The sequence below is a fragment of the Sinocyclocheilus rhinocerous genome, unplaced genomic scaffold (genome assembly GCF_001515625.1).
Source record: "Sinocyclocheilus rhinocerous isolate Xijiao unplaced genomic scaffold, SAMN03320098_v1.1 scaffold1325, whole genome shotgun sequence".
Taxonomy (NCBI): domain Eukaryota; kingdom Metazoa; phylum Chordata; class Actinopteri; order Cypriniformes; family Cyprinidae; genus Sinocyclocheilus; species Sinocyclocheilus rhinocerous.
Window position 1 is genome coordinate 789,940 of NW_015659004.1, and position 14,012 is coordinate 803,951.

General features: G+C 37.2%; 1 protein-coding gene across 1 annotated transcript in view; it reads left to right on the forward strand.

Annotated features, from left to right (window-relative positions):
• Positions 1–14,012, forward strand: part of LOC107723158 (dystrophin-like) — a 106,035-nt gene continuing 92,023 nt past the window's right edge. The window contains exons 1-3 of the mRNA XM_016531684.1: positions 1–214; positions 11,924–11,985; positions 13,081–13,173. Coding sequence (XP_016387170.1) covers positions 133–214; positions 11,924–11,985; positions 13,081–13,173 — 237 coding nt within the window. The 5' untranslated portion in view covers positions 1–132. The remainder of the gene's footprint in view (positions 215–11,923; positions 11,986–13,080; positions 13,174–14,012) is intronic.

A 14,012-nucleotide genomic window follows, 5' to 3' on the forward strand; every position in this document is an offset into this window, starting at 1 on the left:
TACTGTATTTGAGGTTCAGTTTGTTCGCAGGGCAGCGATTCCCGTCATTGGTGGGGTCTTGGTGTCTCCTTCCTTTTTCTGTTCATAAAACTACAGGATTAAAGGATTCGACTGCAGTTTGGATCTTGTGTCATGGCAGAAGCAGGTAGCCAACAGAACCAATGGGAGGAAGGTTTTGAGGATGAATTCGGAGAAATTATCAAAACTCGATCAGGTAGGAGAAATTATGATTTACTTAAGTTATTTGGAATCTTTACATGTTGTACATGAATTTCAATATGTTCATTAAGTGCTAAAATAGTATGCCTTAGTTATTTTTTTTACGTAAACATAATTCAGCTTAATCATATTTATAAGCAGCACTCCTAGCCATATTCAAAGTAATATAAAAACTCGAATCGAATTTTATACAGCAACATATGTGTTAGTGAATTTATATTTACTGCATCATATTTTCACGTTTTATTGTGTGTCTGTTCATTTTGTTACTCAAATTTACTACTCAAAAAACATTTACTATTACATTTTGAACAATCCAACTTGAAAACTAATTTCTGGCCTATGCTCCACCCTGAATGAGTTCACATCTATATTTTTTTTCATCACTGTCATGCTGTATTCAGTAGGGATCATGAGTGATCTATAAATGCTCTCGGGTGGAAATAGGACAGGTCTTAAAGAGCTTGAAATAGTTGCAGCTGCCTAGTGTTGGGTTTCAGAGTTCCTTGTTGGAGATTTAGCCATGTTGTTGTTCGCTGTGTGTTGTTTTGCTGGCAGAAGACCCTTTCTCTTGTGTTTTCTGTGCGAGTGTGTTTATGATCAGCAGTGAAATTTAGGAGAAAGTAGGCAAATGAGTCAACAGTCTGATGAGCAGCCACAGGACACAAACAGTACAGTAAACCTCTGAGAACAGAGCTTTAATAGAGGACATCTGTTATCTGTCCTAAATCGCGCCATACACTGGTAATTTAATGGCTTTTGGGTTTAGCAAAAAAAAATATTTGTATCCAAAAATATCAAAAACCAATTTTCACTTTCGTTCATGGGTTGGCTGTATGGTTCTTTGGAAACTGAAAGTCTTTTTTTGTTACATTTTTGGTTCTTCTGATGGCTTCTTCAAAATGTATGATTTCTCTAAAGCAGTGGTTCCCAACCCTGGTCCTGGAGGCACCCCAACACTGCATGTTTTGCATGTCTCCTTAATCAAACACACCTCATTCAGGTCATCAGCTCATTAGACCTGAAACTGGTGTGTCGGAGAAAGGAGACATGCAAAATGTGCAGTGTTGGGGTGCCTCCAGGACCAGGGTTGGGAACCATTGCTCTAAAGCACCAGTATATAAATGGTTTTCTAGACAGTAGAAGGGTGAATTTCACAAAAGCTATAATATCTGACTCATACTTCACCCCAAAATTAAAAGACATAAATAAGATAGATACTATATTTTGTATGATGAAAAATGACTATTTATTTATTTATTTATGCATGCATGTGATAAAGAGAAATTTGGGGATAAATATTCTTTAATATACAATCTCAGACAGAAATATGCTTAGAAGATTTTTTTTATGTTTGTAAGTAATTTTTTATTAATTATCTTCATGAAAATAATGTCAATGCAAAAATGTGTATATCATTTGCTTTTTATACCTAAAATACAGTTATTTATTCACTTATTATTAATAATATTATTATTATTAGCCTTCTGATTTTGGGGGGAAATTACCTGAATGTTTTTTTTTTTTTTTGGTTTAATTCACCCAAAACATTTTTTTTTTTTTTTGGAACTTGAATTAGCCTTCTGATTTTGGGGGGAAATTACCTGAATGTTTTTTTTTTTTTTTTGGTTTAATTCACCCAAAACATTTTTTTTTTTTTGTGGAACTTGAAGTTATTCCTGGCTCTAAAGTCCTGTTTGTATCACATATTTATTTATTTTGTTTACGTTAATATCTTATTTTAAATGCGTTACTGAACCCTTCTGAGGCTCCTGGTATTCAGTGGCATTTTTACAGTTGGACGAGACAGTTTGACTCCTGGGACAATTTGAGGTTGCAACTCTATCTTCTGCTTATAGTATCCATTCTGTCTTTGTGGTAAATACCACTGCATGAGGTCTGCAGAAGTGACTGACATGTTGACATCTGCTATAGAATCTTCTGACTTTAAGAAATTCTCGAAATAACTATGCTTTCTGCTTCACATACTCCAGAGAGCACATTTTATCAAAGAGTATAAAATATTTTATGCCAGCTGTCAAAATTGTTATATTTAAGCCTTTTAAATAGCTTTAAAAAAGCTTGTTTTTATCTTGTGGGGAGAGGGGCAGGGTTTGTTGTCAGCCTTTTTTGCTTGGGCCTTTCCCAGGGACAGTCAATAGTACTGGTGTTTCTATTTTTGGCTTTAATGGGAATATATATACTGTAGAAGATATAATGCTGTATGAGCAGCCACTGTAAGGCAGTATTGAGCAAGTTCTGCTGAAAACATCATTCAGATCTCTTGAACATCTCTCTTAGCAAACTCAGTCACTGGAGACCTCTGATCATTTTTTCATTACATAACCAGAGAAGCATACACTGAAAAAAAGATGCCTCAAGTATTGTATTCTCAAGAAATGTCTACATTTTAAATGCCGCAAAAGTGTTTTACTTTATGATGGGATTACTGAGAAACTGTTTGCAATTAAATTATGAATAAATGACTTTTTCTAATTTTGATCGATACTTGAGGATTATATATACCAAACAAGTATTATTTTTTGAGTTACATGTTTGACTGCCACCATGGGTGGCATTCTGAGGAATCCCCAAGGGTGTCTCCAGTATCTTCTCATTTTACAATGTGGAGTGAACAGATATAAATGCTGAAGTTTTGAACTAAAATACTTTTTGAAGTTTAGGTGTTTACTGCTCTCTATCAGGGTGTGTTTTAAAGCCCTGGAGGCTTTTGTGGCATTTGCCGTTCACTCTTTACTTCAGTTATACAAATAAGCAGTGGTTGGCATCAGGGGTGAAGAAAAATGATATTGAAATGAGATCTCCACCCCTGGTTGACATTTAAAAAATTCAAATAACAACTAGTAGCCTACATTAAATGTAAATACTGCACATATATGGTCTCTAAATGAGAAGCATAGCAGACATGTTTTGATGCGTGAATAAATGTTTAACTGAGATCTTTTCAATATTGAATGACAGTATGATGAAAAATCTATCTATTTTAAAGACAGCAACCTGTATTTTGAATGTTATTTTTGTCCTCATCTGATTCAAGTTTGCTGCAACTTCTATCTGCTTCTGTTTAGCTCAATAGCAAGTAAAAATTTGGCAGAGCAATATACAGTGCAAACTTATTACATTAGGAAAAAGAAACTATTGATGAGATAATAATATATTTTCTGGAGCAAATATGATTATGCCCTTCCAAGAGACATAAATAAAATAATTCTCTCCATTGTGCAGTGGGATCATTTCATTTTTAAAATTTTTTTAATCTCACAAGAATGGATTACAAGCACAGACTGTTATTTATTTAGGATTTCTCTGGCAGATGTACAGATGGCATGGTGATGTTCTGAGTCTTATGGTTTTATGTGAGATGTGCCACCAACTGCACAAAAACATGAAATGGCCCATTTCAGACCACTGTATGGAATTCATCCATTTTTAATAGACCCCAGGCGTATTACAGATGAGATGAGAACGAACGGTAAACGGTGTTTCTTTTAACAGTGCAGTTTATTTTCTAAATGTCCAACTTGTAATTAAAGGCTACAGAAAATAATTTCATACTAATTACGCATTATACAGTGTGGTAATTGGGTACAATGACTTTCACGGTTCTTTTTCAAGGATTTTAAAAAAGAAAATTTGAGCGAGCTATCATTTGAGGTTCGTCCTCAGCAAACAAAATTATATTTTGGCGCCCTACATGCTAACCGTCAACTATCTTTCCTTAAAGACTTTTGAAACAAACTCTTAATGTTTTGATGTATATTTGTAATACTTAGAACAGGCTAAATAAATATGATAAATAATGACAGTGTTTTATGTTGATGTTATGCGTTCTCTGCGCGTTCCAAACCAAAAGTGATGGAGCGCCGTGCTGTTGCTATGGTTACCGCGATTTCTGTTCGTGATATTAACCGAATTTGTGCGCTGACTAACTTGTAATTCAACTTTCCTGTTTACTGAAATGTAAGGAACTCAAATTGAAACGTATTCATTATTATCGGCACCCTGCTCACGTACGTAATTAGCCTACAATCTAGCACAAACAAGTTTAATAAAGTTGTTCGTTGCATCCTTGTGATATCGATCCCTCTCGGGTGGCTACTATCGTTCCCCTTTAGATAGAGCTGTAGTCAATCAGCCCGCATGCCAGAACACCGTTACACCTGCCGGTATCAGCGGATCACAGCAGAGCTATAACTGCACCCAAGTGAGGGAGTACGAGAAAATAAAGCGGCAAAAGTGTCCACCCACAGTTCCTTCACCATATCATCTTCGGCTTTAGGCATGGACGAGTCTGTTTAACAGCAAGGAAGCCGGATAATCAAACTGCGCTCGCTGTTTTTATATACACAGGTAACGGACACACACCACAAACGCGGCTGCCTGCGACTCCAAAACCTATTACTGAGGAAATAGTTGCGTTTGTTATGGTGTAAAATGCTCATTTAGGTAAGACTGAATCATCATGCTGAAATACTCTTCCAGTGTGAGGTGATTGTTCGGCTGTTGACGGCTTTTATTACGGCGTGACACGTAAGATTTAACCAGATTTAACAATAGATCCTCCAGCCGGGTGCGTCTTGTCTATAACGGGATCTGCTCTCACGCACGGAAAATGTTGTTTTATTGTTAATTACGCGTGTAGGGGTGTCTTTCGTTGTTGTTTCTCGTACGCGTTACTGGTTGATGGCTAAATGTGTACACTTTGTAATCAGTCGTGATTTTATAGACGAATGCGAGAGAAAGTTTGGTGGTAGTCGCTGCTGTATAAACTACACGCAGTTCAATCACATGCGCTGTTGTCATGTAGACACGGAGTATTTCTAGGCTCATCGAAACATTTGGGTTTGCGCTTGTAAATTGAGAGGTGGCTGTGGTGGAAAACATATGGCTGTAATCTGTGAATACCGTTTTGCCTCGGATGTGTGTGCTGAGATTAGGCGGCTAAAAGCAGGTGTGTGCGTCCAGCGTTTTTGTATTTGCCCGTTAGCTTCGGCTCAAGCCCGTCACCCCATCATCCTATTTGCACAAGGGCGGATATTATCCAGCAGCAGCTGCCACCTGCTTGGAGTCACGCCTCCGATCAATGGCAAGCAATGCTTTCATTCTCGTGTCTGTCTGCACACATTATTCTGTCTGCCAGACCGGGCTCTATAGATTCATTTATTTATTTTATACTTTATTATTCCTTCTAGTCCCAGTCTTCCAATCACTCCCATATACACAGCCATTTGATGCTATTTTTATCTCTCAACATCTATAGATAAATTAAAAGCTGTATTATACTGTAACTGATAAATAAATAACAAAAATATACATACATGCATTTATAGGCTACATTATCATGCTGTGGTGGAAAACATATGGCTGTAATCTGTGAATACCGTCTTGCCTCGGATGTGTGTGCTGAGATTAGGCGGCTAAAAGCAGGTGTGTGCGTCCAGCGTTTTTGTATTTGCCCGTTAGCTTCGGCTCAAACCCGTCACCCCATCATCCTATTTGCACAAGGGCGGATATAATCCAGCAGCAGCTGCCACCTGCCTGGAGACACGCCTCCGATCAATGGCAAGCAATGCTTTCATTCTCGTGTCTGTCTGCACACATTATTCTGTCTGCCAGACCGGGCTCTATAGATTCATTTATTTATTTTATACTTTATTATTCCTTCTAGTCCCAGTCTTCCAATCACTCCCATATACACAGCCATTTGATGCTATTTTTATCTCTCAACATCTATAGATAAATTAAAAGCTGTATTATACTGTAACTGATAAATAAATAACAAAAATATACATACATGCATTTATAGGCTACATTATCATGGTCTCATAATTGCATTAAATGATCTGCATTGCAAGATCAGTGCTTGTAGATTGTAGAGTCCTTGAGACCTTTAACTGTTTAGGGCTTTTCACACTTGAAATGGTTAACCTTGGGTCAAATCCCGAGTAAAGGAATCCTGGGTTATCTTGTTTCACGTTTCACTTCCCATACTTTACCTGGGATTTACAGTTAATCCTAGGTTTTCATAAACTGACTTTGTCAGTGTTGGGGAGTAACTACTAGTTACATGTAACATAATTTAATTACAAAATATGTAACTGTAATCTGTTACAGTTACTGAGAAAACACATGTTATTAAATTACAGTTACTTATGAAAATGTTAACGATTACAAAGGGGGTTACATCTGAATATTTTCACACACAGAGATTTAATTGATTTCTTTCCCAAATTATGCAGCACGTGACCCGTTTAAAGGCTCTAGCATTGTGCATCCTCATTATATATTAGCCTGTTTTTTCCTGAATGGTCTTATAAATTATAAAGGTAAGAATGAAACGGTCTCTTTTTCACAAGTTTCATCACCATTTGACATTTTCATTGAGCATGTGAATATGAGACACGCGATAGGGTGTCTTGCTAAGCATCAAGTCCGCTAACAGGAAACATTCTCAGAACTTTATAACGTTCTGGCAAGGCTCATTAAAAGTAATGAACAAACATTCTTCCAGCAGCATTAACAAAATGTTTGTTCTATGTCATCTGTTCCTAATAACGTTCTCAAAACAGTAGCACAAAAATATTGTTTATACATCATTTATGGAACGTTTTTCTGTATTAATTGGGGGTTACATCTGAATATTTTCACACACAGAGATTTAATTGATTTCTTTCCCAAATTATGCAGCACGTGACCCGTTTAAAGGCTCTAGCATTGTGCATCCTCATTATATATTAGCCTGTTTTTTCCTGAATGGTCTTATAAATTATAAAGGTAAGAATGAAACGGTCTCTTTTTCACAAGTTTCATCACCATTTGACATTTTCATTGAGCATGTGAATATGAGACACGCGATAGGGTGTCTTGCTAAGCATCAAGTCCGCTAACAGGAAACATTCTCAGAACTTTATAACGTTCTGGCAAGGCTCATTAAAAGTAATGAACAAACATTCTTCCAGCAGCATTAACAAAATGTTTGTTCTATGTCATCTGTTCCTAATAACGTTCTCAAAACAGTAGCACAAAAATATTGTTTATACATCATTTATGGAACGTTTTTCTGTATTAATTTAGTTGGACGTTTGTCTAACTTTTTTAAACATGAATTCTTACTAGTTTTAGATGGTATAGAGAACATTCAACAATAATTTCCTATGTTTGTAAAATGTTAAAACATTATACATTGTGAACTTTCAAAGAACATTTGGTAAGAACGTTTCAAAACTTAATGGGAACGTTAGCAAAACATTCTTGGAGCATATTTAGTTAGGAACATTCTAACACCGCCTTTTCACATTTGGCACCACATGACGGGGGTTGATGCTGTAAAAGTGGTTCTAACCCTGTGGTTCTAAAGCAGGGTTTCCTAACCCAGGTAAAAAGCAGTGGTAACCCCACCTCTGAATTGCAAGTTTGTAACGTTCCTCAACCTGGGGGTTAAAAGCTGTATTTAGAATGACGATAACTCAGGGTTAATCGCTCTTAATTCTGGTTGCCAAATTGGTTATGAACACCACTACTGCTAAAATATCAGTGTTTATTTTTTCTCTCTCTCTCTCTCTCTATCTATCTATCTCTACACACACACACACTTTTGTCATATATATATATATATTTTCCAGATCCTGGTTATATTTGTCTCCAGTTCTCCCACTTTTTTTTAAATGCACATTTGCACCATTAATTTCCAGCAGTTTTATAAATTTGTCCAATTACATTTTCAAATGTATGCGTTTTATTAACTTTTGTTTTGTTTTGAATAATGCTTAACCCATTTGGGTTCTTTTTATTAAAACACACTTGCTATTATCACCTACAGAGCCAAGGCTAAATTCCTTTTCATTGCAGAACATTTATTATCAGGGTGTTTCAGAAATGATAATTGTCACAACCGGGCAAAAACAACTATTATGGGCTGTTGATTACAATTGCATATTTTGACAGGAGGACGTCAAGCAAGGAGTTTAACACCTCTGCTTTTGCAAAACATCGACCTTCGGCTTTGTTGACAGATCTTTGTTCACACTCTTTTGCATGAATCTGTAATGCATTGAGAGCACTCTGCGAAAGATGTTATGTCAGGTAGCCTACAATGTGTTTAATTTGGTTCCATCTAAGTGAACTTAAAAATTCTGTCATCATTTACTCGCCCTCAAGTCTTTTGAAACCCATTTCTTTCTTCCCTGGAACACAAAAGGAGTTATTTATAGCAGAATGTCCTTCTGCTCTCTTCCATATAATGAAAGTAAACGTTGGCCACAGCTGTTTCTAACACAAAGTTATTGTATGGCTTCAGACGACTTGAAATATAGCATGCATGTCATATGGACTACTTTTATGATAGTTTTATGGTGATAATTTTTGGTGCTTGACAGCACCTGATCACCATTCACTTTCAAAGTATGGAAGAAAACAGCTCTGACGTTTTGCCTTAGTGTTAAAAAGAAAGACATGCACTTTTGGAAGGTTGAGTACATAATGACAGAAATTAATTTTGGGGTGTTTTCACTTTTATGGTGCAGATTAGTTTTTGTTTAATAGCAAATGAGCCATCCGACCAACTAGAATTACAGCATATTAATGTGGTAATGAATTATGTCTTAAAGTTTAGGCATTCGATATTCAGTTTGTGAAGGGACACTGTGGGATGTTGTCTACCCTGTTGTGTTTCCAAACCTGAAGAAGGCAGAAATATAATTTCCCTGTCAAATCCTGAGCTTATAAAAGCAGCTAATTTAGAGCTTTGTAGATCAATATCAGTAATACTGTAAGATAATGTGAAGGTTCCCTTTGCAGCAAAAGACTTAGAGTAATCAGCTTTTCCTTTTTGCATAGCTGCTGTATTCTGCACATTTTGTCAAGGGGGTTGAGAGTCTAATTGAAGCGGATTGTGGTAATCAAGTAAAGGAATGACTTTTGGCATTATGGAACATTAAGAGATATCTGATTTGCTCCAGAAATTATTGATCCACGATAAGAATAGTTCATAATTGGTGCTTTTTGCGGTGTTGAGATGCCTTTACAAGTCACCATTCTCTACAGTAAAGAACTCAAATGAACCTCGGACATGATAAATGGAAATGGAAATGGCTTTCAGGAACCAACAATGTGATCTGCATGGGATAGCAGAAACTATTGACCTTTTTATCTACTAATTTGGACTTTTTCTAGTAATACTGATAATTGTGAATTTTTCAGTGCTGTTTACTCTTCTGTCATATTATTACAGCAAAACCGTGTGAGAGTGTGTGTTATTGCGATTATAAGCATGACATGGTACAGTCAGGCTTGAAACAAATCTGAGCCATGCTACAGTGATTATGCAGTCAGCTGAAGTGTAGGCTGACCAATGGGAACAATGAACTGAAACTACCCATTTCATGATGATTATTGCAATGGTGGCAAAAACAACTGGAAGCTTTAAATCAATTATGCATGAAAATGCTGTCATCCACGCTGACTCTGGAAAGCTTGTGATTCACCACCCAGTGCTTTTTGTGTACAAGGACATATCAAAGCAATACTTACTGTAGTAATTTCAAGCTCAAAAGGGGAAATATGTATGACGAATTATAACTGGTTATGATTCATAATAAATATTTAGATTAGATCTTTGAATTAACTGTAGCAGAATCAATATTACCATTACTTGATCTGTCCGTCCACCGAGCCCAAGTATAACTGTGGGTTATTGTCGTGGTAGGCTACCATATCTGGTGTGTGTATTCTGATGTGTTTCCCTGCCAAAATCCAACATTGACAATGTCTTTGAGTCTGTAAATGTTGTCGAATTCAATGATGGGTAGATTCAGAAGAAACGCCATCTCGCTGTGCTCGGGGTCGACATGTAGCAGGATGGACCCTCCCAGGGAGTAGGCAAGGTGGGCTTGAAGAGGGTCAGCTGGACGGGTAGTTACAGAGGATAACACTGTTTGTACTAGGCTCAGGGGCACCAGATACGGAGGAATTCTACCCATGGCTAGGCTGTCAATGGAGGAGCTCACCTCACGGAGCATGTCAGACATCAGTGCGGTGACCAGCTGAGTTTGGGCAACATCATTCTGTATAACAGAGAATAACTGTTTCACGGAGTTCACAGTTTGGTTCAGCAGGACACTGTGAGTTTTCAGAACCACCAAGGTGCCCTTTAATGATTTGCCTATAGTCTGTAGGGTTTGGCCCTGTAGTGTGAGTTGTTCTCTCAGCTGGGGCATCTCAGTCTGGATCTCCCTTACATGTTGCCTCAGGGTAGATAGGCTCACGGAGTTGACACTGGTCACTCCCAGGTTGAACAGGGTTCCAACAGCAGCAGCAGCTCCGAGCAAGGCCCCCAGGAATCGTTTGTCACGCCTGTTATGTCCGCTTAGCTCTGCTTGAGTGACAGTCATTTTCTGCAACTGAGAGAGCATGTGTTTGATATCGGCTTCTGCGTGAGCGAGGGTATTCTCAGTCCATTGGGCACCTGCCCAACTGCAGAACTGTAATTTATATGCAAATGTCAAAAGGCTAAAAGGGTCTCTTAAGCCATAAAACCCCAAAGATCATGCATGATTCTACGCAGACGCTACATTACTCTTTCTTAACGATTCGCTGTTTTGAAAGGTTTTAAAGAGATAGTTGCCCAAACATGACACTGTTGCCAAATCAGCATGACTTGTTTTCTTGCGAGAAGCACAAAAGGAGATATTTTGCAGAACGTCCAAGCTGCTGTTTTCCAGTGAAAGTGGATAGAGAGCAAGGACCACCTTTGCTAGATAACTCCTTTTGTGCTCCATGCGAAGATGAGAAGAGATGACAGAGTTTTCATTATAGGCGTGAACTCTCGCTTTAATATCATCAGGGCCCCTAGATAAGAATTACGCTTTTGTAATCAATCTCAAACTCAAGCAAGCCGAGAGGGTAGCGCACAGAGATCCGAATCAAAGCAATTGGAGAATATTAGAACGGGGAACAACACAAGTTTTTAATGTGATATGAAAGCTAAATGTTCTTTGTACTGATTGATTTTTAATGTTCCCAACACCCGCCATTTCTTTCACTCTCTTTACAAACACAAGAGTGGCTTTCTGGCATTTTATCAACAGTAGTCTTTATTGGCGGCTCTGAGTGAGGCAACCAAAAAGAGGACTTTTACAAACAAATGTTCCTGGATTCTTGATCTTACAATTGCTTGTTTGCAATTAAGTATCCTGTGCTTTAGAAATGAATAGGAATAATAGAGAAATTTATAAGCAGGTTCTTTGGCTTTTCTGATCAATTTTTCACCCCACTCAGCCATTGTGTTTGTAAAGCTTGCCTGATCTACACCCTCGGTCTCTCAGAAGTAATCTTTTGAATGCCAGCTGACCATTGATCTGTATATACCCTCAAACCATTCTCGGGTCTTTCAGGGGCTTTTTGCTCATAGTCTCTTTGTATTTAACCTTCCTCATATCAAATGCCACAACAGAGTGAATACGTCCCATTGATCACGGTGGACTTTATTCTTATTTGCCAGTAGCTACTTTAATAATCAAGCTACTTTTTTTGATGATATATGCTGTTATGTAGCTGTAAAGCTTTACATTTCTTAAGGTGTTAAATGACTATGATTTGTTTGGTATTAGGTTTCTTTGTTTGAAATGAAATTTTAATAGTTGAACCTTAACTGGACTGTATTGACAGTGTTCTCTCTCATTTTCAGATGAAAGAGAAGATGTTCAAAAGAAAACCTTCACGAAATGGATAAACTCACAGTTTGCTAAGGTAATGTGACTTGAGTATTTTTATTTTTTTAATAGTGTGTTGAGGTAACACCGAATCACCCAAAAATGAAAAGTCTGCCATTATTTACTCGCCCTCAGGTTGTTCCAAACCTTCCAAAGATATTTTGAAGAAAGTTGGTAACCAAACATGATGACAGAATTGTCATTTTTGGGTGAACTATCCTTTTAATGTCAGATAAAAAATGTTTAATCATGCAAAATCTGTTTTGATTAACCAATTAAGGAAATCTTTAAACTGCGATTTTCTGAGAAATCTTCATGGATTTCTGTTGTTGCATCCTGGAATTGCATGTTATAGGTATACAAACTGAAATGTTGCTATTCATCCACCTACTACATGGTGGGCGGATGAGGAGATGTAAGGTAGACAGGTGTAGCGTCTGGACCAATCAAACACACAATATATATTTCGTTAGCTATATTTAACAAATACTCTGTAACACCCCTCAGTTAACAAGCCATATGAGGACCTATGGACCCTTCCCCCGCGATGCGTAACACCCCAGGAAGCCGAAACGTTCTTAGAATTGACAAGACAGTTGACCCTGAGAGGTCAGCTAAATATCTACAGCGGATCTAAAAGATTCATAATTAATTATAACTAGTTATGATTAATTATTCATATTTCCTATGAGCTGATTCGTTACACAGGCTTGATATCAAGGTTAAAAGTTAAGATTCACACTTGCACATAGTCTTGATCTTGAGGTTAAAAGTTAAGATTGACACTCGCTCACATTCTTGTCACTAACCTTTATCTATGTCAGGATGTGAGTGTGAATGTTTGAATGTTTGCTTTAGATTTGTTTGTCTGTCGTTTTGCGCTTCTAGGTAAGGTGTTTCAAAACAGAGGTTTCTGCGTTCTCTTTGTAACTCTGTAAGCGTCCTTTTACAGTGTGTTAACAGAGGAAGGACATCAGTTCTTTGTCCTTCAAACTGAGAGAGAAGTGGTTGCTTCAAGGCAGAGCTGTGGGCAAAAAGTTATTTTTCGTTTGAAAGAACTTCACAGTACAATGCTGTGTATGAAGAACTGAATAAAGACCTGCAGCCTTTATAAGTTCTGTTTATTCTCCAGACAAGAAGACCCCCTATCGATGACCTCTTCATTGATCTGTGTGATGGCCGGCGTCTTCTTGAACTCCTGGAGGGTCTGGTTGGCCATGAAATAGTAGGTCCATCTTTAAATTTGAAATATGCATATTACTTCGACGCCAATAGCCTCGTGGTTAGTGCGTCGACATATAGCGCAACTGTGCTCACGGTGACCTGAGTTCGATTCTCGTCTCGGGGTCCTTTGCCGATCCCGCTCCCCTCTCTCCTCCCAGTACTTTCCTGTCGTCTCTCTACTGTCCTATCACAATAAACGGCATAAAAAGCCCTTAAAATAACTTTTAAAAAAAAAGAAATATGCATATTACAAAATAAGCCATTAAAGGAATAGTTCACCCCAAAATGACACTTTTCATCATCATTTACTCATGAATACAAAAGTAAAATTTGAGGATAGTCATGGTAGTGCTCTTTTCAATACAGTTACAATGAATGCTGAATGAGGATTTCATAATGGATTAAAAAAAACATTAGAAAAATATCAAAAATTGGTAAAGGCATCTCATGCAATATATTTCAAATCTTCTGAAGTCAAACGATAGTTTAAAAAAAGAAACAGGCCAAAATGTACGCACATGTACATAAATTGGCTGTTAATTTAACCCCAAAATGTTGTATGTATTTCACTTTGGTCTATTTCACAAACCAAAATGTATTTTATTTTATTGCTGAATTAAAATTTAACATTTGCACTCCTGTAATATTCCTTGGCATGTTCACGAGAGAAAAAGTGATGTTACTCTTAAGTTGGCTCTTTTAAAACCAAACTGCCTTTTTTTCTATTTTTACAATTTTATTTTATTTTAAGTTTAAGATTATTATTTTAAGCCATTATTTTAAGTTTATATGTATATATATATATATATATATATATATTATTTATTTGGTTCCAGGGTG